At 43.3% G+C, this 24,570-nt stretch overlaps 1 protein-coding gene and 1 long non-coding RNA gene across 3 annotated transcripts in view; both read right to left on the bottom strand.

Annotated features, from left to right (window-relative positions):
- Nucleotides 1–14,333, bottom strand: part of LOC111826650 — a 22,388-nt gene extending 8,055 nt beyond the window's left edge. The window contains exons 1-3 of one of the 2 annotated variants that reach the window (XR_002830004.1): nt 13,153–14,333; nt 12,879–12,995; nt 3,870–3,892 (exon numbers count right to left, since the gene is read on the bottom strand). This is a non-coding gene — a long non-coding RNA (uncharacterized LOC111826650). The remainder of the gene's footprint in view (nt 1–3,869; nt 3,893–12,878; nt 12,996–13,152) is intronic. The other variant, XR_002830003.1, reaches the window with a different exon arrangement.
- A 1,869-nt stretch (nt 14,334–16,202) lies between these two features.
- Nucleotides 16,203–24,570, bottom strand: part of LOC102439871 (desmocollin-3) — a 35,349-nt gene continuing 26,981 nt past the window's right edge. The window contains 2 exon segments of the mRNA XM_006091683.2: nt 16,203–18,959; nt 21,517–21,765. Coding sequence (XP_006091745.1) covers nt 18,762–18,959; nt 21,517–21,765 — 447 coding nt within the window. The 3' untranslated portion in view covers nt 16,203–18,761.

The raw sequence follows: 24,570 nt of genomic DNA, 5'->3' as shown, positions 1-24,570 counted from the left end.
GGGGGGCCCCAGCTTGCCACCCCCTTGGCCGGCCTGGTGCTGCCAACTTGCCGGCCCTGGCCCCTGCAGGATGACTGGTGGGGCGATCCAGAGCCCCCCACTGGCAACCCGCCTTGGCCGGCCTGGGGCCTGCGGGCTGGGGGTAGTTCCTGTGTTGAGCGTCTGCCCCCTGGTGGTCAGTGCACATCATAGCAACCCGGTCGTCCCACCAGTTGTTCTGCCGGTCAGTCGATTTGCATATTAGGCTTTTATTATATAGGATAGAAATGTTAATAAAAAAAAATTATTGGTTAGTATATACTGACTAATGACTTTAGTTGGTTTGACAATTAATTCAATTGTGATAATTAATATTATTAAAATTAAACTTTAATATGATATACATTAAAATGTTTTTCATAATATACAACTCTGATGGAGCAAGTAATTGGTTTTAAATTATAAATGGGAGATCAAAAGCTCCCCTTTTTGAAAGAAGCTAACTCATGATCTGCTGCGAATAAATGGAAGTATTTCTGCATTGCATTGCCTCAAAGAGACTTCCATTCCGTTACAGGGCAGATAATTCTGCAGGTAAGAGCAGATCCACTTGCATAATAGCACCGTGTTTCATTAAGATAAAAAACGATAAAACCTGAAGTAGTCGCAGTCGAGGTAAATCAGCCTGCTCACGGCTGCTTGGCGATAGCTTTTTCATTACTGGAAGGACCTGATGGATATTTTTCAAAACCTACTTTAGACAAGTGTTCAGAAAGGAATGACTTCCCTTGATCAAACGAAAATGAAGGGGAAAATGGATGTCCTTCCTCCCTCCCCCCACGGAAATATTTTCGAATAAGAGACAATGACATCTCAGAGCTGTGCAGACCTCTCAGGAAATGCTGTCCTTCATACATTATGCAACAATTGCTTTACGCTCAGCCTATTTCGGCGAGGTGAAAGATACAGAACGTAAATGAAAGAATGCCACCGACCATAATTCTTCCTGGAGACAGAAGGCACGTGTCTGCTTGAGTCCCTTATTTCTATTATTCCACAGAAGCAAATAGCTCAAACCATTGTTGTAAACATTAGATTCCTCCACTTGGTTTATTTCCCTAGTAACCACCAGATGGCAGCAGAGGACGATAAGTCAAAAGAGATCGCCAATTCAAAATTATCCAACAGAGTTGATCAGAGGAATGTTTTTGGTGCCTAAAGCATAGAGCTGGTAACGAATTCATTCCTGGGGGGATTGTGTGGCGCGTTTAGTCCACCATGTGGTTGCAATAACCCCTCACCAAGCAATTTCTCAGTTCTGTCCAGTGGGAACCATAACAGACTCTCTCTTTCGTGCCGTGGCATCTTGGAGGGTCAGTGTTGTTTGTTGTGAACATTAATTTGCAGTGAGAAACATAATTTCAGGAAAATGTAAAAGACCTGTCCATGAAAGTCTCAGAATTTTCTTCTTAGAAATAAAAATCTTACACCTATGGACAGTGAGGACAGTGGCAGGGGATAAGGGCATGGGGTGGGGTGGGAACCAGGTGGAGGGGAGCTATGGTGGTAAAAAAAAAAGAGGAACATTTGTAATAATCTGAACAATAAAGTTTTTTTTAAAGAAATCAATACCTGGCTTCCTGTTTGTGGTCCCATTTCCCTCGTAAAAAAGGAAACAAAAATGTGTAAAAGTCTATTCTGATTATATCAGGTTATTTTGGCTCATGAATGCAGAATTTGTAATATTTCTATCACCTTCTGGGAGAATGAAATATAATTTCTCTTCAAAGTGGATGAGCTAGCCAAAAATTTTAGGTACTTTTTAAAGTTTAATAATTGCAGTCTTTCCAAAAATTAGTTTAGATGAGTACCCCCACATTCTATATTTTGTTACTTTACATGAACTTCATATTTTCTCACATGCCTACAATGACTGCAATGACATTATTTGCCATGCTTGGAAATTCTCGCTGTGGACAGCATCTACCCTCAGATGCTGGGGAGGGCTGCCCCCCAGGGAAATGCCACAGAAAAGGAGTTTCATTTCAGGAATTCCACGCATTCCTTTTGGAAATAAGATATAACCAGTAACGTCTTAAATCTCTGAAAAGTCCATTTAACCGGTTATAAATTCAGCTTCTTAAACCCTGCTCTTAACAGGCACTCAGAAATGCCGACTTAGAACAGATAAATCAAAACATTAGGATTACGTTTCAAGATCCTTAATGCCTCTCGCATACAAAACTGGTATTTTGGCATCACAAATACTGAATATCCAACTCAGTTGTCAACCAACATTGAAAAAAATCCTATCAAATTCCAAAAATCTTGAGGCAAGAATTTAATCCAATTTTTCAAGTTTCTCATATACATGTTTTTTCTCCTTCCCTATTTTAAAAATTTATTGGGATGATATCCTACATAACAAAAGCCTAATATGCTAAGTGTCCAGCTGTCCATTCAACCAATCAAAGCATAACATGCTAATGATATGCTAAGGCTTCTCAACTGCTCGCTATGACATGCACTGACCACCAGGGGGCAGATGGTGGAACAGTCGCTATGACATGCACAGACCACCAGGGGGAAGATACTCTGACCAGTAGGTTAGCTTGCTGCTGGGGTCCGGCCGATTGGGACTGAGAGAGACAGGCCAGACATGCCCTGGAGCCCTCCCACGGTCCCTCCCCAGCTCGTCAACCTCCCGCATCCCCGATCATGCACCAGTGGGGTCCCTTGGCCTGGCCTGTGCCCTCTCACAATCCGGGACCCCTCAGGGGATGTCAGAGAGCTGGTTTCAGCCCGATCCCGCTCAATGCAGGAGCTTCCCCCTGGTGGTCAGTAAGCTCCCACAGGGGGAGCGCTGCTCAGCCAGAAGCCGGGCTCAGAGCTGGCAAGCGCAGCAGCAGTGGTGGGAGCCTCTTCTGCCTCTGTGGCAGCACTAAGGATGTCCAACTGCCGGCTTAGGGAGCGAGTCTAAGCCAGCAGTCGGACATCCCCCAAGGGCTACCAGACTGTGAGAGGGCACAGACTGGGATGAGGGACCCCCGCCCCCCAAGTGCACGAATTCTGTGCACCAGGCCTCTAGTTGGTTAATAAGATCATATAGGTTTCAAGGTACATTTCCATGATACAGAATATACAGTATATATTGCCCAGTGTGTGATATATATATATATATATATATATATATATATATATATATATATATATCTTAAATTATGTAAATAATTCAATTTATCTAAAGCAAGAATTTTTTGTGTGGAAACTGTGTAGGCAACTTGGACTTAATCTTGAAAACTAACTTAATATATGTTGCCACCCAGTGGTCGTTCCTTAAATCACAGTTTGGACTGAAATAGAGCAGACATTTGGCCGAAAGGTATGCTGTAATTACATATAGAAATAGAATTTTAAAGTAGATTATCTGAACTCAGATTAACATAAAATTTTATAAATACAATTTGTGAGTAGCATTTTATTCATGAAATCTTCTATTTGGTTTTCATTTCATCCATTTTCTGAATTTGCTGAGTACCTCCAAGTATGAAGAATAGTTTGCTATTTTAGAGGGTTAGCTGTTTGGCTTATTTTTATATGCCTACCTATATATGTTTCCACCTGGTGGTTCACATGCATGTCATTTACAGACTTATCAGTCATGTCAAGTGAGTGCTAGTCCTATGGCCTTTCAGAAGAAATTATAGTCATTATACATCAGCAAGTGCAAGCAACTAAAATTAAACCTGTGGTCAGTTCCCCCCATGATGGAATGTGCCTACTTCAAGCCTTAAAAATAGTTAAATGTTATTTATTTAACAAATACTTTTAAAATACCCACTTAGTGCCTTGCTATATGTAAGCAGAAATAAATAATAATCAATATTTACCTATTCGCTGTCTCGTGGAACATCTAGAGGAGAAAACAAATGTGAAACAAATAATTACACTCACAAAATATTTGATTGGAATTTAGCCCAAGGATCAACCATTCAAACCCACCTTTCCTAGGGTACATGCCCACCGATTCCTGCACCAGCAGCCATGTCCCTGCCTCTGCTCCCTGCGGCCACAGCGAGTGCCACCTACCAGCTCCCAAGGCCATGCTGCTGTCAATAGGGAGCCCCCACTTTTCTTTACTGGCTTCCTCCTTGGTCTCTCAGATGCATTCTCAGGGTATCCAAGACCGCACTAGCCCTGGCTGGTTTGTCTCAGTGGATAAAGCATCAGCCTTGAGCCTGAAGGGTTCCAGGTTCAATTCCCATCAGGGCCCATGCCCGGGTTGCAGGTTCACTTCCCAGTGTGGGGCTTGCAGAGGCAGCCAATCAATGATTCTCTCTCATCATTGGTGTTTCTATCTCTCTCTCCCTCTCTCTTCCTCTCTGAAATCAATAAAAATGTATTTAAAAAAACTAAGACATAAGACAGTACTAAATGTTGAGGGATAAATAAGGAGAATCATAACCTAGAAGAGAAAACTATACATGAACGATGGTCAGTACCACAGTCTCAATAAACAAATAAGCAGCAAGACCCATGTCCTTCAGAACTGACCCTTCTGGATGCACTCAAATTCCTAGCAGCGACCTCCCTGTCCTTGGATCTATGTTCTTCCCAGATAACTCCTGACGTTTCAAACCTTTGCATAACCCTGTGTTCTCTTTAGAAATTCACACTCCACCTTCTAAGACCCATTGGCCACCAGCCTGGACCCGTAACTCTCTAGCAATAGTCCAAACCCGTTCTGCCTGGAAAGACTGTCTGCCAGTGAGGCGTTGAACGATGCTTCATTCTTCCAGTTGTCCATCTAGCTGGTGGCTATGGAACACACTCATTCTCGGGGACAGTACAGCCTCCATTCACAATAAGCAGAAAACAAACTCTCCTCAAACAACCCCTCCCGTGGTTCACAGAAGAGGCAATGCTTACGCATACCAAAGAAGAGCGATGGTTCCCTTTTAGCTTTTCTTTTATTTTTTAAAACCATAAACATAGTAAAGTATAATGGAATATTTACAGATTTTCACAAAAAATATGCCAAGAAAGTTTACCATGACCCTGAGCACCCGACTTGTGCGAGCATTGTCCTTTTGGCAAGTCAAAACCCGTACAGTAGCTCATCTCTCGCTAATATCTACGCTTCTTTCATTCTTAAAATAATCCTTTAAAGGTGCTTGTTGGTTATTCTCTCAAAATGACCCCATTATTCTCAAAGGTCTTATTTGGACAGATTTTTACCATGAAGCACTTGTTAGTTAATTGAAAAGGTAATTGAAAGTCAAAACCAAATTTGAAGCGTCCTGATGAGGATATCTCATAATTACAACATTAATTGGGTTGATTAAATCCACACAACTTTGAAAATTACCTTCACAAAGACAATTCCTATGTACACATAGTATAGTTTCTAAAAATAAAAATAAAATATATGAGAAATCTCCAAAAACAGGAAAAAAGGATTTGAAACATCAAGGTAATGTCACTAGATGTTTTAAATTGTATTTTGAAAAAGAAACCAGTATTTCTTTAAAAAAACATATTGCCAAGTCCCATCAAAATAAAATAAAATGGAACTATAATGTCTTAAGTATTCTAAGCATTTCCAGTGTGTCCAAGGGGAGAACAAAGAAAAAGTATAAGATGGCTGAAAGAAATAATATCCCTCAATAAATCAATAAAATTTCTATCAACGGACATCTAGTATAAACATAAAGGTCTAAGGCCGTGGTTTTCTACCTTTCTTCCTGAAATTAATAAGAGAGCAATAAAAAAAATAGACATGAACCCTGAGGCTCCATTTTCAGTGAAATCGGGAGACAGACCAAAGGTGACCTTGTGACTTGCTGTGTCCATGCCTTTGTGTCATCCCTCCCCTCCCTCTGAGTGCAGGTCGGGCCTGTCACTTGCTTCTAGACAACGAAACATGGCAAAGGGGAGAGGACTCACACCCATGATCAGGCTACATTGTCTTAGACTCCAGCTTAGCAGGTGGGAGAGAGAGGGAAGTTGCCACCCTGAAGAAGCCCTCCTGGCAGAGACCTGGTGTGGCCTCTGGGAACGTGCTTGGCCTGTAGGACCTGAGGGCCACCTATCATGACAATCGTCATCAAGGAGCGAGGCCCCCAGTTCTACAGTTGCAAGGAAATGAATTTCCCAACAGCCTGAAAGGCCTTGAAAGTGACTCCTCCCTCTCAAGTCTCCAGCTGACAGCCTGGTGAGGCCCTGAGCAGACAACCTAGCTAACCTGTGCTCACACTCCTGCCCCGTGGAATGGAGAGAACAGATCCGGGCCATTCTGAGCGCTAAGTTTGTGGTCATTTGTCACACAGCAATAGACAATGAATACACACATGCAACCCTCAGTCAACAAAATATACACAGGGCCACTAAGAGTAGCTGAAATCGAGCAGAAACCTTCTAAGGAAGAAAGGAGCGATGAGTTGAAAGGGCCATCGGAGGGAAGCTCAGAAAGTGCCAATCAAAACACTATCCTTAAGCCCAGCCAGTGTGGCTCAGTGGTTGAGCATCAACCTATGAACCAGGAGGTCAAAGTTTGATTCCCGGTCAGGGCACCTGCCTGGATTGTGGGCTCGGTCCCCCATGTGGGGCATGCAGGAGGCAGCCAATCAATTCTCTCTCATCATTGATGTTTCTGTCTCTCTCTCCCTCTCCCTTCCTCTCTGAAATCAATAAAAATATTTTTAAAAATACAAGCAAAGCCCTAACAGGTCTGGCTTAGTGGATAGAGTGTCGGCCTGCAGACTGAAGGGTCCCAGGTTCAGTTCCTGTCAAGGGCATGTACCTTGGTTGCGGGCACATCCCCAGTAGGGGGTGTGCAGGAGGCAGCTGATCGATGTTTCTCATTCATCGATGTTCCTAACTCTCTATTCCTCTCACTTCCCCTCTGTAAAAATCAATAAAATATATATTAAAACAAAATACAAGCAAAAGAACTTGTCCTTGAGAGTGAGAGCTCATTCTAACACACCAGAGCTTGAGATCTTGTTTTCAGAAACCGTATGGGATCCGGGGCTAGCAGTACCATCCAGGGCCCAGGTTAGTTCATCCATGCAAGGAGTGCAGGGTATGGAAGCATAGCATGGACGCACCATCAGGACAAAAGGCGGGAGAGAAGAGGAGGGTCTTCAGGGGGAGGTAGTTCAGCCGCCTCTGCATCCCCAGGAAGCTCCTCAGCAAGCGTTTCGTCCATTTCATGCCAACGGGACCCCCCCTTCCCGCAGAGGAAAAGCTCCTGAGCTGCGTTAGACGCTCCAGTACAACTCCATCCCCAAAGCAGAGCGTCTCAACCCTGTGCCAGCCCCTCAGGGATGGATCATCCAATCAGCGTTTTTGTTTGTTTAGGTCCTTGGACCACGTGGGACAAGATGCTAAATAGTGAGAAAGGTTAGGATTCTACATACCACCCGCTGGTTCAGGCCCCTCGAGGTACGTTTCCATAGGGACCGATAGAGACGTCACTCAACTCCCCGCGAGGACCTCACAGTATCCCACGTGGGATTCTAGGAAGCGATGAAACTGGGAATCCAAACCCTGTGCTGACTCCAGAACCGGCAATTAAATAACCGAACAGATGCTGACATTGACTGGCTGCTCCCTCCAGACGAGGCCACGTGGTGAGAACGCCACTTGTTCTAGCTCAGTTCGTCCTCAGAGCAACCCATGAGTGGGCGTGGGGTGTAAATCATGTCTCTCCTCTGATTGGCAGCCACCCGTGGGCTCCCACTCTATTCAGAGTGAAGTCTCCGATAAGAAATTTACAAGTGTTGCATGCCACTTCCAAAAAAAAAAAAAATACTCGGTAAAATCATGCCACTGAGGTTAGAGCTCAGTGGTAGAGCATTTGACTGCAGAAATTATGCCAAATTGTGTGATGTTGTTATTAAAGAATAGAAAGGGACCCGCCCATTAAAACTGCCTCGAATAAAATAGCACCTTTGGCACCACTAATAATCGCCCAGTATTTCTGCATGAAGGGCCATAGGAAAAATAGTAAAATGCACAATTCTGCTTGGAAAAAAAAATTCCCATTGATTTCCCAAAATGCAGATTCTGGAACTGCCCCGATTGTGCAAAAGAAGAAATTAAGTCATATCATCAACAGATGTGTGAAATGAGTGTGGACAATAGCTGTATTTTCAGCAACTATTATTTTAGGTAGATAATAAAAGGTCAGGAAAAAGCACCACTTAGATTGGACTCTGTCCTTAAATCTTAACTTTATTAATCTTGAATAGAATTTTATAAAAATAGACCATAACCCCAAACTGAGATTTTCACATAAGCTCGGCAAGGTCTGACAAATAAATTAATTTTCTCATAGAAACTATCTCAAGTGCATTTATTTGATTCATGTTTGGTATTAGCAGCAGCAGCAGGAAGAAAGCACTTATAAATAGCTCTCCAGGCCACATGAATGCACTGAGCTTTCACAGTGTCAAAATAAAGGATTTGATTTAAACAGAGAAGGGGGGGGAGATACAGTAAGGGGATGTTAACTCTGAGTTCAGGTATAGCTGACATCAGAGTAGATAAGATTTTAAGAATAAATGATATGGATTAATTATCAATGTACATACACTAGTCATGGTTAATGCCTTCCTGCAAAGATCTCAATAAACACGTTATTTGAACACATAAATAAACTCAAAAGTAAAGTTAGCTCTGGAGTAAAACAATCTGACGTGTCCTCCGCTTATTTTTCTTTAAATTGTATTTTTAATTACAATGTACATTCAATATTATTTTGAATTAGTTTCCGGCGTACAGCATAGTGGTTAGATAATCATATACTTTACAAAGTGTTCCCATCAATATTTTCAATATCCACCTGGCACCGTACATAGTTTTGCAATATCATTGACTATATTCCCTATGCTGTATTTTATATCCCTGTGACTATTTTGTAACTACCAATTTGTACTTTTTAATCCTTTTCTCTTTTTCACCCATCCTTCCAACCCTCTTCCTTCTGGCAACCATCAGTCCATTCTTTGTTTCTATAAATCTGTTTCTATTTTGTTTGTTCATTTATTTTGTTCTTTAGATTCCACATATCAGTGAAATCATATGGTATTTTTCTCTCTCTGACTAACTTATTCCACTTAGCACAATACCCTCTAAGTCCATCCATAGTGAATGTCAGTAAACGTGTTTGATATGATTTCTATCTATAATAATAAAAGCGTAATATGCTAATTAGACCAGACGTCCTTCCGGGGGCCGAGGCAGAGGCAGCCACCATGGCAGCGGGAAGGGGGGGGGAGCCCCTTGCATGAATTTTGTGAGTCGGGCCTCTAGTTTTATAATAGAAGTTAAATAAATTGTCAAATTTAATCATGAAGAAGATGATTCTATATATTTATCTCATAGACCCTGGAGCATAAATAGTTATGCCTTTCACCTTTCTTATCAGTGTGTAAAAGGATAGGGCTGTTGGTGCAGAGATGAACAGAAACCCTAGACTGTGGAATATAGAGGGCCCAAGTCAAGAGATAAAATTGCAAGGATATGCAGGCTCTGTTTTTCAATGGATTGATTCAGGGTGGAGACCAAGCATTCAGAGGCTGTGGTGCTGGCTGAGGGCAAGCACAGATCTGAAACCTGCTCAGGCTCACAGCTGTGAAGACTTGTTAGCACACACGTGAGATTCCCATTGTTGGAAGAGGAACTAGATGCTGAGCACGGATATTGGCAGCTGGAAACACGTGCTGATTCATGCGTTTTATTGGATCTTTGTGATATGCCTCACGTGGGGCTTCTGTGCTGACATGCAAAGGAGGGCCTCTACCAGTGGCAAAGCTGAGAGGCAAACTCAGCTCCAAATCAGGAATCCACTAAAATAAGACAAAAGGGAGACGGAGAAGGAGAGATGAGGGAAAGAAAGAAACTGAGGAGAAGAACATTTAAAAAGAGAGGAAGTTGAAGAAAGAAGAGGGAAAAGAAATGAAAAAGAGAAGGAGGAGGAAGAAACTCCATATGCAATGACTCATTTCACCTGTAATCTAGGTGCCGTTTTAACTCATGTCTCTCAGCTACTCAAAACCCTCCAAAGTAAGATCCTAAGCCATTCTGAGAGCCACAGAAACCTACTTGGTCTGGTTTCCCACTGTGACCCCTCCTCTCCCCTCCTCATACCCTCTCTCTTCCACTCAAGGTCAGCTGCACTGGCTTTAGGGAACACACCAAGCAAAGTCTTCGCTCAGAGCATTTGTGCTACAGGTTCCTTTATCCTCTCCCCTCTCTTGCCCCCATGTCCACAGACTTGCTCACTTACTCCCATAGCGTCTATGCCCCCTTTCTGTTTTATTTCTGTTAGTTCCGATCAAATAATTGAAGCAATACCCCTCCCCTGGGAACTGACCTTAGACCACTCCACATTCCCTTTCACTGAGACCACATTCCACTTACTGAGACCATTCTCTTTCCCCTCCCGACTTTCCCAGGATCCAGACCTGCCCAGGGAGGTTCCCACCAGAAAGCCCACCTAGAGTCCTTTCAAACCTTGACTCCCTGTCCATGGCTGCTGGCGCCATTTGGGGACTCAGCCCATCTGGTATCCAGATGACCTAATAAATTTATAATCCTTCACCACACTGGCCTCATACATTCCTCCTTCAGTGACCCTAACCTTTGGTGCCGAAACCCAGGTGGTTAAACGGGGAAGGGGAGCCACCACCCTGGCTTCAGTCGCCCGACTTTGCTGCTCCGAGAGCAGTAGGCAGCAGCAGTTCGTCCTGAGCTTACCTCCGAATCGTACTCAGGTGACGGGATTGCCGGCCTCGATTAGGCCTCCCTCCTTTATGGGCCTCCCGAGCCAGCCAAGGAGGACGCGGATCAGGAATATCTCCTCCTCCGTTGCTGACCTTCCATCCCACACCGGCCAATCTTCTCCAGGTGAATGAAATGTCCCTCGTCTCGAGTCTTCTGCCCACTCTCACTCACTTCTCCAAAGTGCTTGTTTCTCCTGGTGATTTGTTTAGCGGTGGGAGGCCTGCCCTAAACAGTCACCTTTGGGTTTGTGGTCTGTCACTCACCCTTCCTCTCATGGGTCATGCTACACGCCCTCTGCACACTCATGGGGGAGACCAGACCCAAGCGCCTCCACAATATAAACTAGGAAAGTCTCAATGGCCTGAAAACGGCACATCCAATTGTAACACATTGCACGATGTCGGTAACTGCCGTCACCGCAATGGAAAATGGTCAGAGATTCCCTATGTCCAGACCTTTTCACCCTCTGGTTCGGACCCTCTCTCTGTCAGTCCTGCTCTACCCATCAGATCCTTCTCCTTCACACAAAACATCATCCCCTAACACTTCTGATTCTGAATCGACTTTTGATCCAGCAGACCACCAACTTCCGCCCCCTTACAGGCCCCCTCCCTCACCTGCAGTAGATTCCCCAAACCCAGACCCTCCTAACCAGCAACCACCTTCTCCCCTGGCCCCTGAGAGCCAACATCTGAGAACAAGAGCTTCAATATAGACCTTCCCACCTAACACACGCTCTCGGGCCACCCAAAGACGGCCTTCCCCAACAGCCACTCCTACACCTGCGCCTATTCTACCCCTGAGGGAGGGAGCAGGAGCCGAGGGTATTGTCCGGGTTCACATCCCATTTCCGTGTCCAGCCTCGCACAGATTGAGAGGCATCTTGGTTCTTTTCCCTCCGACCTGACCACCTTTACCAAGGAATTTGAGTACCTGACCCATAAGCTCTTTGACACTTGGACACAATTCATGTACAGAAGAATAAGAGAGAAACCTAATTTTAATCTAACTAATAACATTTACATTTTACTTCATTCTTGTGACCCAACTAAATAAGGGGGGAAGGGAGTAACAAGAAAAAGACAAATTAAGTTATGAAAGCATGTTGACATACTTTCTATATTTGAACTTGTGATCATGGATATTATTTGTGTCCTAGATTAATACATATATTACAAAGAAATTTTTTTAAATGACATACGGGGTTGGCAAAAGCGGGTTTATAGTTGTGAGTACATGAAACACAGAGTTTAATCTTGTATTATTTATTAACTAGAGGCCCTAGTTAGGCCCTAGTAGGATCCCTAGCAGCTGCTGGCTGCCAGCCGGGTACTCCCTTCCTTCCCCTGCTGGCCCCGCCCCCTGCTTGAACTCCCCGACAACTCCCGGTTGAGGGGACAATTTGCATGCTACACTTTTATCCTATAGGATTATTGTATTATTTGTTGGTATTACAACTGTGAACTCCCTTTGCCCACCCCTGTATAATCTTTCTGAATCAGGAAGGTGAGGTGAGTGAGGCTTCCTTTTGAAGAATCCAGTGAACTGAAAACTAAACTGACGGAAGTATTCATATTGAATTCTGAGATGCCATTCTCATTGTGGATCAGATATACCAGCTTTCTCAAGTTAGAATCACAGCATAAAAATGTGACTAAGCCAATTGGATTCTAATAAAATTATCATCACCTTTTTTTCTACTTTGTTTTCTCTCCTTCTAGGGCAAATATTCTAAAGCTATTTTCTTGTATTCCCCCAAATAACCTTATCATCATTATACCGGATCTGCTTTACTTTGTCTACGATGATTCACATTAAGAATAAAATCCAGCCCTAGCCAGTATGGCTCAGTGGATAGAGCGTTAGCTTGTGGACTGAAGGGTCCCAGGTTCGATTCTGGTCAAGGGCACATGCCTGGGTTATGGGCTCAATCCCTAGTAAGGGGGAGGGGGTGCAGGAGGCAGCCAATCAATGATTATCTCATCATTGATGTTTCTATCTCTCTCTCCCTTTCCCTTCCTCTCTGAAATCAATAAAAATATATTTTTTAAAAAAGAATAAAACCCATACATGTCAATGTCTTAGGAATCTGTGAAATGGCGCGTCACCTGGGGACCTGTCACATCACGTCGTAGAAACTCGCACTGTCCGTGAGCCAGCACATCGATGTCTCAGCCTGAGACTGTAGCCAGTGACGCAGTGTAACCCCACAGACCGACTCGCTTCTAGACAGGCAGTGAAACAGGAAGGAAAAAACGAAATCTATCTTTCAACAGACAAATGCATGCACACTGATATCACACAGCCTGTGTTTACTACATTCTGAAAAGGAAACGATAAAATCAATAAAATAAAAAAAAGTGGGAATTGAGTGACAAATACCCAGAAAAGCCCTGTTAATCTCTGAGTTTCCCTGGTGTAAGTTCATCTCGCTGGCTGTGAAGACCCAAGGGGCATCTGTTCCTCCCACGGTGGCCGCCCTGTGCCCAGGCGACAAAGACCAGCTGGAGATGGGAGGTTGCAGGCCTCTTTAGCGATTTCCACCGTGGCTTCAGAAGGTCCTCTGCCTTTGGAGTCAGGTAATAACAACATGCTCCCGGGGCTGCCCGCATGTCTGTGCAGGCCCGGGTTGCACTGCCAGCACAGGGAGGGGGTGAGGGCCTGCAGGGTGTGTCCCCCACGCTCCTGAGAGGCCTGACCAGCAGCCAGGGACGCGGGGAGCCCGAGGCGCAGGCAGAGCCCCAGCCTCGCCCACCTGGGGACGCCTGCAGCCTCCCTCCCCAAGACACCGGCAACCGGTTTGTCCCGGACGGAGGCGTGTTTCATTTTCCCCGCACGGTGAGCACGCATCACAGGAGATCTCCCCCGACGACTGTGAGCATGGGCAGTGGTGCTGCCTATAGCACCGTGTTGTCACCCAGATCTCTAGAATCTCTCATCTTGCGTGACTGAAACTCCCCATTTCCCCTCCCCCAGCCCCGACAACCCCATTCTACTGTCTGTTTCTACGTTTCAACTTCTTCTGAGTCCTCCTCTGAGTGTTTGTCCTTCGGTGACTGGCTTGTTGCACTTGGCATACTATCCTCCAGGTTCACCATGCTGTGGCATGTGACATGGTCTCCTTTTTCTGTGTGTGGCTGAATGATGCAACCACTTTGAAAAATAGCAGGGCGATTCCTCAGAAAGTTAAAAAGAGAACTCCTGTGTGACCCAGCAACCTCACTCCTGAGCGTGTATCGTAAAGAGCTGAAACTGGGATCGATCGTGGAGAGACGTCTGTGCTCCCGTATTAACTGCAGCGCCAGGCACTAAAGCCAGGAGGTGGACACACCTACATGCCCGCCGAGGGATGAAGGCAGGATCGGTGTGGTGTTTCTATGCAAGGGAAGCCGTTTCTCACCTGCCGATCAGTAACTCCAGCTCCTTGTCTGCACAGCAGCTAGGAATCCCAGTTTACCCCCGTCTGTTCCCGAAGCATAGCTCCTTGTACTTCTCTTTTACACAGTTTCTGGTTCAAGTCCGAATTGAGCTGAGGCGGCAGGAAATCAACCTGTTACTTGGGATTTGATCTTCACTCCCATGTTCTGGGTGGAGGGTAAGGCTCACCTCCTCCCACAGAGAGCCCGGGGCACTGGGCAGGGAGCACGTGATGCTAGTCACCGACTCACGCAGGTGGGCCCTGGGCAGCTGCTCATCTCACCAGCCACCTGGGTGTGAGCCTGGCGCCCTAGGTGTTAATTCTGTGGCCTGTGGCGCACTTACAGAGCGTCCGGTACACAGGACTCGGGTGCTTACATGGGAGGGGGTTTCAGAATAAGTCTAAACTGTCAGAAAGAGCAACATGTTACGGGATTTCTTATGTGTTATAAGCACGTATTTGGATCATGTGGCTTTCCTTCTTCCCACAGTGAGCAGAGTCAGGGGCCCAGGGGTCTCTTAAAACTCATTAAGGCACAGATGGGGGGAAGTGCGTATTATATACGGACATGTATTATAGTTTCTCAGTGGATATGATGCTACCATTTTTGGTTCATTTGTTTTCCCGCAGGGGGTAGTGTTTTAGCACAGGCCCCTCTCAGCCGTGAATGTAGAGTCTAGACAGGGACATCTGGAGATGTTGGGGGTGTCACCAGGAAGTGCCCAGCACTGACAGACATGTGGTGACTGTTTTCAGCAGCGACTGCTCTGGGACGGACCCTGTAGTCAGCAGGCTGGCTGCTGGGCAGGGCAGACAGACGCAAAGATCGTCCGAAAGAGAGATGTGTTGGGTTGTTCAGAACTGAACAGAGTGGACAGAGCAAGTTTTCAAAGTAAATTTCAACTCTTTAGGACATTTTATTCTGTATTTGTGAGCATAGATATTAGAATTATGCCCAAGATGGGTAAATTTCTGTCCTGAAAATGTTTTCCGGTTCATATAAAAATTAAGCCATTTTGACTTTCCGAATTCTTGTACAGCAAAGTTAAATTCTTTCAAATTTTCTACTTTATTTGTTATTTTAATAGACTATTTTTTATTTATATTTTGTAATACAAAATTGTCATTTGATCAATTGGCTCTTTATATGAAATTTTACCAATTATAGCATTAGATTGTCAGTGTTCTTTGAGACCATTTAAACTGGCCAATTTTTAGAGCTCTAAGTTTTGACAAAAAGATCTGATGCTTTTATGGCTAATGTATATTAGTACATTTGATTGTATTTATCACCTGTGGAGAGCGGCTACAGCGTTTGGACAGGTTCAAGCCTCAGACTAATGAGAGGGCACGGTCCTCTCATGGCAAAGCCACGTGCAAGTCCCACGTGCAAAGCCCTCCCAGCACAATGATGGCCAAAGACTATGGCTGTGAGCTTGACCTGATGGTCTGAACCTGTGGTCCCACGAGGCTGAGTGATGTGGGCTGCGGGAGGTGCAGCAGGTAAACAAAGCTGGATCAGGTACGTGTAATTGAGTAGATTCTAAACTCATGAGAATGTTGTAACCACGGCCTTACTTTGCCTCGTGGAATCTGCTGTAAAATAAAGACTCGTTGTTGTTGTTGTTTTAACTCCTCGTGTTTCCCCTAAACTACACGGCTCCTCCAAGTAAGAATCCTGTGTCAGCGTTTTACCTCTGGTGCACTCTGACCTTCTTCACTCAAACAAAATCAAGTGATAAATAGACAGATACATAGATGATAGATAGAAATAGATTAGATAGATAGATAGATAGATAGATGATAATCATTTGCCCCAAATAGTAATCTCACCCCAACAGTATACTATATATTAATAGCATTGACAATTTGATAATTACCCATTCTCTAAAATATTCTCCAGTAATACAATATAGGCATTACTGAGAATCTCTCTTTCCATGCTAGTCTTAAGCATAATTTTGTAGCATATTTACCATGAATAACTTAATCTCTGAAAACAGCAGACAAGAAATTAAATTAGTATTGCTTTATTACATCCTATATTTGTAAATATTACATCACACATCCAATTTTTGCTATTTTAACCTGCCAAATTTATTTAAAAGTAAAATAACTATTTTAATAGCAAACATCACTGCATTTTATACAGACAGTTAACTGCTTCTTTGTAAAAATAAGAAAAGACAATCTGTACATTTACATTAAAAATTTAAGAGCTGAAAAAATGAAAGCTTTAAAAAGATATTTTCTTTCATACTAAAACAGCATAATTTCCACCTTACACATATAAGGAAAGACTACTACATGTAAATGATGCTGACATTAAAAATAAGCAAACTTTAAAAGGAAAATTACCCTTTCAGCAGTCTAAGTCTAAAAAGGAAAACCTAGATTTCAGGAGCAAATAAGACAACAAAAAATGTAGCATCAGATAAACAATTTCAGCCCGCATTTAACTGAAGACCTTCTAGCTTAGGCTGAGGGCCAGTAGGAATAGAGCACTTCCCATGATGCCGTGTGTCCTGCACAGCCAGCTCAGGCCTATCCTGCGACTGCCTCAGGCTCACCGTGCTGCCAGCTCTCCTCCCCTGGACTCCACTCCGAGCCAGGGGAGGCAGACAAGGGGAGGTGACACTTCACCAGAAGCCAATGGCAGCTGCCACTGGGCTGAGAAAAGAAGGAAAAGGCAGGGCCTGGCCTTGGAAGACGACGAAGCACACAATGTTGCCTTTACTCCCGCTCACGTCCCTTTGTTGGCCTCTGTCCTTGCCCTGGAAGGCCTGGGTTTTCATGATGCTCTTTGTCCAAATACCCCCGTGGGCTTGTCCTCTCCCAAAGTCCCCATGTCCCCATACACACACACACATACATGTACAGTTAGTTCAAACGACATTCCTATAGCACACTGCCACTCCGTGGGCTCGCTCGGCAAATCCTGCCCCCACGGTCAGATGAAGAATGTTGGGGGGTGGGAGGAAATTGGTCCCAATTCATAGCTGCAAAATTTTAAAGTTGTTTAATTATTTTTCTTCCAAAATTTCCTTCTTCTGGTGATAGTAATAAAAGGGTGGGCAAATAAAGGTTTATAGTTGTATGGGAAATGCACAGTTTATTCTTGTATTATTACTATTTATTCATTACTGTGGTATTTATTTGCATTACAACTATAAACCTACTTTTGCCCCACATTTCTAGTTCAGTTTTTAAACTGTCACTTGAAGTAAGTATACATCAATGTGATTAGATTTAGCATGAATTACGTATTCACTATTTGAAGTTTGGAATGTCATTGCCTTGAAGTATGACATAAACAAAGCTTCCCATAAACAAAGCTGAAAAGCCTTACATTTAAGCAACATCTTAAAGGATATTAAACTGCACCAAGGGGTTAAGTTTCTCTATATTCTTTTGATTCTTGACAACATTTTGTAATATCTACCTGCCTTAAAATGGAGTAATATGCTTTATTTGAAAATGGCAGTGAATGAAAATGCATGTTTAGCTCTCATTGCTACTTATAACTATGATAGGAGTCTTTTTTTTCAGATTACAAGGCATATCCACAATCCATGGAAGCATAACATGTTCTGATTTCAAATGACTACCATTGAGAGGATATAGGAGCCATATGTGCTAAAGTTGCACATGGAAATATAAAAGTACAATACTCGAGAGAAGAAAAGCAATATTTTCTCAGTATAATTTTCATTACTGGCAAGTTTTCAATAGTCCTGAATCTCAGGAAAAAAAGTTAAGATTTGGAATTATGATCTCAATGAAAGATGTTTAGTATTTTAAATTCATTACAATACTGGCAATGGTGAATATAGTTTTGTTTCTTGAGGATGAGGAAACTTATTCCTCAGAATAATCCTTTATAAACCATAAAACACACTCCCAAAAGCATAAAATAACAAGTTTTTGGTTCATACTTTTCTAGGGTAGTTGAGAGTTATGGCTATGTATTTTTGAGACCTTTATTAGGATAATCGAATAGATAAGACTGCTCTTCATTATCCTGTTGCTAACCAGAAGGAAACAGAATTCTAGAAATCGTAGGGGCTACTGACTAGGTACTACTGCCTTTTTAGAACTAAAAAAAATCCAACAAAATTTGCCACAGTGTTTGAAATAATCCTATTCCACTTAAATCTAATTTGGAACAAGAACAGAATTTCAGCCCAGATAGCCGTTCTGCCATATTCAACCAAATACAGCTTAGCTACTGTCAGACTAATATTTACCCAACATAGTTATTGGGATAACATCTGTTAAGAGAGCAGATCCTTTATAGACTCCGATTCCAATGCTACAGCATAAGATCTGCTAATTGTCTACTTGCTCAGCTCTAAAGAAAGTGAAAATCCCTTTTAACATGTACACTTGAGAGAAAGGATACGCAATAAATTGCTTGAAAAATACAAATTGGCAGTTAGCATAATTCAAATTTTAGAAAAATTCACATATATTCATATGTGACTATTTAGACGCTGAAATGGAATTTTACAGTATTCCTTTTGGAAACCTCCAGAATGTCTGGCAAAACCATGTAACGGTCGCGCTGACACCTTTATCTCTTTGTGCACGTTTCTGCCAATGTGGTAAATTTAGCTCCCAAATGATTTAAAAAGTCCAGGCTCTCTTCCTCCTGCTTCTCGCTGCAGCAGCCCACGGAGCCCCCCGGGGAGCCCCTCCCTTCGTAGTGATAGGAGAGGACGTAATCTTGCGATGAGAGGTGGTCTTCGTTCTGATTGTACAGGTGCAGTTTCTGCAAAGCAAAAAGAAGCGATTGCATTATTGCTTTAAACACACGAACATATAAACATAAAATATATTTTTTATTTACCTTTTATGTTTAATTTTTAACCAGTGTGTCCTCTAATGGAGTCCTACATACAAAAAATGCACATGATTGGTCTATGTCACAGCCACACCATAAAGTCAGTATATTTCACATTTCTAATAACCCATATGCATAAAAAACTGTATATAAATGTTATATTTAAGTACATTTAAGTTACCATGAAATGCTCATCCCTACATTTCATATCTAGAGGCCGGGCTAGTCCACAGAGTGGTGACCATACACAGGTGGTTAGGAATTGGAGTTTGAATGTCTGAATTGTTCAGTCCTGATTGGAGTCATGCCTCTGGCTTTACCAACGAGCGATGGGACTGTGAGCCGGGGAGTAAATATTTTTGTCTCCCTCCTCTCAAGTCTAAAATAGACAGCGACTATCTCACGGGGTCAATTTTAAATCCTGGAGGAGGAGTGCATGAAAACAGAGAGAGAGAGAGGGTAGACAGCACTAGTGGGAGTGTTTGAGGGGCGGGAAGGATTGAGGGGAAAAATAAAGAGAGAGATAAAGAATGAGGGACACAGACAACAGTGTGGTGATTGCTGGGGGGAAGGGAGGTGTTGGAGGTGGGAGAGGATATAGGAGGGATAAATGGTGATTAAAAGAAAAGAAAAAAATATTCTTATTCTGCCCAGCACATAGTATACAGACAATAGCTGTTAATTAAAATCACTATGTATTATGTGCAGTTAGAAAGTAGGGTTAGAAGAGGTGAATGAGACGGGGAAGGGGGACATATGTAATACTTTCAACATTAAAAGAAAAAAGAAAGTTGGTAAGAATGACCTCATTGGCTTCAGAATCAAGTTTACAAGATAGTCCAAACATGACAAAATAGAAATGCACAAAAAATGTCAATAAAATTTAAAATAGCGTAACTCACATTGCAAAAATATGGCCTTTGGGATGGAGGAGCCAAGCTTTCAGCCACAACTACCCTCCGCATCTGCTCCCGGCCTGTCTGCTGGCCTGTCACACTCCTGTGCCTGCTCCCTCCTCGCCTGTGTGCATCCCTCTCGAACCCGCTTGTGTGATCAAGCGTCTTCCTTCATGACCCAGTAGCCTCACATCCATGACCTGAGGTCACACTATGAATGCTTCTTAAGCTTTGCCTCTCCCCACCCTGATATCACATGAAACTGACCATCTAGAAACAGGAATAGGATTAATGCTTGAATTTCATGAAAAACAACATGCTACGGACATATGATAAGCTACAGCTGCATCACAGAATGTTGTCCATGTGCAATCCATCAAAGGATGAAGGGCTTCCGTCCCAATGTTGGTGTTTCAAGGGCACTGGTACCCTCTCATCAAAGATGTGAAAACTTAGTACCAGAAAGCAATTCAACCCAGTGGTTCTCTCCCTGGGCTGCACCTGTGAGTCACCTGAGGAGCTTTGCTGGGCTGGGGCGGGGGGTGGGGGGAGCAAAAAAGCCAAACCAACTAAATCAGAATCTTTCAAGGGCAAGTGTTGTTTTTTAAAAGCTCCCCAGGAATTTGGAGGTGCCACCAGGATTGAAAATCCCTTACATAATCTCTCCTTTCTTTCACACCCTTACTTTCCTCTAAATGAAACACGTTACACCTGCATGGTGCTTTGTACATTAAAAATCATTCAGACAGATCATATTATCCCACATTGATCCTAGAATTGTGTACAGATGCTTGGTTTTCACAGAGAAATGAAGCTTTGATTTGGGGAGTTTTGTGATTGTGAGAAATGAGATTTTTTTTCATATTCTTTCATATTAAAAGTGCTCATGAGGTAAGCACTCACCTAAAACTAAATTAAAACTTAAGGGAGGGATATTAAAAACCTGCAGTGTTCATGAGATTTTAAAATTAAGAGAATATGAGAGACGAAATAAAATCCCTTTTATATTAAACTAGTGGCCCAGTGCACAAAATTCGTGTGTGTGTGTGGGGGGGGGGGCTCCTTCAGCCCAGCCTGCACCCTCTCCAATCTGGGACTCCTTGGGGGATGTCCAACTGCCAGTTTATGCCTGAACCGGCAGTCGGACATCCCTCTCGCAATCCGGGACCACTGGCTCCTAACCGCTCACCTGCCTGCCTGCCTGATCGCCTCTAACCACTCTGCCTGCCGGCCTACTCACCCCCAACTGCCCCCGCTCCCCACTGGCCTGCTCACCTGCAACTGCCCTCCCATCCTGGCCTGATTGCCCCTAACCGCCTCTGCCTTGGCCCCACCACCATGGCTTTGTCTGGAAGGACGTCCGGAAAGTCTCCTGGAAGGTCTCCCAGTCTAATTAGCAGATTACCCTTTTATTAGTATAGATAATGTAACATAATTGAAGAGCAGGGGAACATAACCAGTGAGAAGGAAAGAGGAAACCATGAAGAATATGGAAAAGCAATTTCTTAAAAAATATATGTCAATTTCAATTTCCTATTGTTCTCCACATGGACATTTAATTGTAGCGTGAATCACTGAGGGAAACTCACTTCTCGCAGGCGGGGCTGAGTGAAACTGTGCCACTCCGAGTACGTGTATCTGGCGTTGTCCACGTCCGCGTGTCCTCCCCTGGAGTCCAGGGTGTGGTGATGGCCGCGGCAGGAGTCCAGGGTATGGTGTCCGCCTTTCACCATCTCAATGGTTTCCAGCCCCCCATTTTTCATTCCTGGTCCCATCGTGCCACAGAAGCCTTGGCTAGAGTTGTTGACTGTCTGGGTCATAAACCCATTGCCAGAACACTGGAATAAAATAAAATAAAATAAAATAAAATAAGACCATTCATCTCAGGAGAAAATGGGTTCCAAGGCAAGTCACAAGAAGGCGAGGGAGAAAGAACATTTACTCAACCTTTTATTCATTCATTCCTTCATTTACTCATTCACTCAACAGACATCAATGACTTTCCAATGATGTGTTCAGTCTAGAGATGCAAAGATAAACATGGTGTTCAGTGGCTCCGAGAAGTTCTTATTCCAGTAAGACAGAAGATAGATAATGACTTTAAGAATGATTATTCTGATAGATAGGTGAACACAGAATGCTACAGGAGCACAGAGAAAGAACATCAAAATGCAAACCCAGAGAGGTTCACTGGAGCAGACCTGGAAAACTGAGCTGGAGGACTCCCACTGGGAATGGGGAAGAATGCCCCACCTGCAGGAGGGTCTGGGCCCCAGACTCCAGGACAAAGGATGCTTTGGGGGTTCTCACCTTCAGCCTGCTGAGAACGTCTACCACAAAGAGTTCAGACAGAGAGAGGAAGCTGGAGGCTATAAAAGGCCAGAGGCTCTGCATGAAGACCTGCAGGCCAGGCTGAAACATGTAGACCAGCAGTTCTCAACCTGTGGGTCACAACCCCTTTGGGGGTCGAATGACCCTTTCACAGGGGGCGCCTAAGACCATCGGAAAACACATATATAATTACATATTGTTTTTGTGATTAATCACTATGCTTTAATTATGTTCAATTTGTAACAATGAAATTGGGGATCACCACAACATGAGGAACTGTATTAAAGGGTCGTGGCATTAGGAAGGTTGAGAACCACTGATGTAGACTATCCCGAGAGTACGAGGACTCAAAGAAGGGCTTTCCTAACTGGGGAAAAACATATTGTTTTAATCATTCTAGGCAATAATGTGAAAGACAAGAAAGAAAGACGAGTTTAGTGTCATGGAGATCAGGGAGGCTAGCAAATTATTCTAGGTGGGAAATGATAAGGACCTAAGCCAGAGTAGAAGCAGTAGTGATGAAAAGAAGTTGATGAAAGAGGGTAGTGAAGACCTTGGTGTGTGTGTGTAGGGGCTGGGAGGAAGGGGGTGAGGAGGGGGGATGGGAGATATCTGTAATACTATCAACAGTGAAAAATATATTTAAAATAAAAGATAAAAGAAGTTGAGAACGCCATGGAGAGCTTACTGGTGGTTAGATGGAGGAGGCGGCCAAGGGTCAGGAATAAGTCCTAAGTGCTCTGCGGTGCAACTAGATTGATGGTACAATTTACATGGAAATAGGGAAGAAGGAAGTGCTTGTGAGTGAGATGGGTGTAAGCCATTCCATTTTGGACATGGTAAACTTGTGGGACGTCCAAGATGCGTACATGAATATGGGGATCTGGAGCTCAGGTGTGAAATCTGAACTGGAGATAGAATTTGGGGAGTCCCTACCCCATACAGGTGGTAGTTGAAGCCTGGGAATAAATGCCATCACCCAGAGAAGACTGTAGACTAAAAGACAAGAGGGCTGAGAATAAAACCACAAGCAAAGCCCATTCCAAGGGGTGAATAAAGGCATTAGAGCTGTGACAATTGATCCGGAATAGCCAATAGAGGGACCCAAAGAGGCATGACTCAAGCCATGCAAAGGAGTATAGTAAGGAGGCCATTGATCAAAGTAGAAAAAAACAAAGTAGGATAAGAACTCGCTCAAATAAAGTTAGCACCATTGAATTCGAGTAAAAATGTGATCACTGGTGATCTTTACCAAAAGAACTTCCAAGAAGTGCTGAGGGAACAAGAAGTAATATCATAGGGAAATTGAGTAGAAATCCTTCTTTCCAAAAGTTCAGTTTCACACACACAAAAAAAAAAAAAAAAAATGAGAGGTGGAGGGGAACCAGAGAAGTTCAACACAGGTGAGAAGCTCAGTTACAGCGGTCACCTCAGTGGGTCAGTTCTAATCATAAACCAATATGGTCATGACAAGATCTCCCGTAACGATCAGGCTGTTGTGTGCCATCTTCCTAGCCATTTAACTTTTTAAATGTAATATGCAGAGTCTCTGACTAAAATGGAAGCTTTTCAAGTTCAGATGACTTACTGAACCTGAACTCTACCTATAAAGTCATACATACTATCTCACTGCCTTAGGAGCAAGATGGAAAAAGAGAACTGAAAAGTAGCCATTTGGTGGCACTGCTAGTCTATGTTTTTTACTTAGATTGCTGCTACAGTATGTTTCTATTACCAAAAAAAAAATCCTGATTTTCAAATCTTGGTAGTATAATTTTGTCATTACAAATACATGCTCATCGACCATATCTCTAAGCTAATGAGAGGAGAATTGAAAATAAACTATCATGGAAGCTGAGCCCACAGTGCTGTTCTACATTCTCTCTGCTCTCTGTTCCTTTCACCCACCTCCAGGTGATTCCCCAGAGTTTACTCTCCCAGGGAATCACACTTCCTTCAATATGTCAGGGACTTCCAGATTTATTCTCCAGTCCCGATTTCTCACCCAACTCCCAACCCCATCTTCCAACACACACACACACACACACACACACACACCACACTTCGATATTTTCTTCATTTATCTTCAGAGTTTTTAGCAAGTGATTTTTCCTATCATAAATAGTCAAAGAAAAAAATAATCTCTGGAAATATACATTGCAGAGAGCAGTCAAATAGACTGTTACTATAATAAAGGTACAACCTCAAAGAACAAGTCTTAAATGACAACACTAGAGAGTGGAAGAAAGATAACCGAAACAATGCATCTGGTCTAAACAGTGAAGTGAATGCCGCTGCATGAATATTCGAAT

The sequence above is a fragment of the Myotis lucifugus genome, unplaced genomic scaffold (assembly GCF_000147115.1).
Source record: "Myotis lucifugus unplaced genomic scaffold, Myoluc2.0 scaffold_93, whole genome shotgun sequence".
Classification (NCBI taxonomy): domain Eukaryota; kingdom Metazoa; phylum Chordata; class Mammalia; order Chiroptera; family Vespertilionidae; genus Myotis; species Myotis lucifugus.
This window is presented reverse-complemented; position numbering and strand designations above follow the sequence as displayed.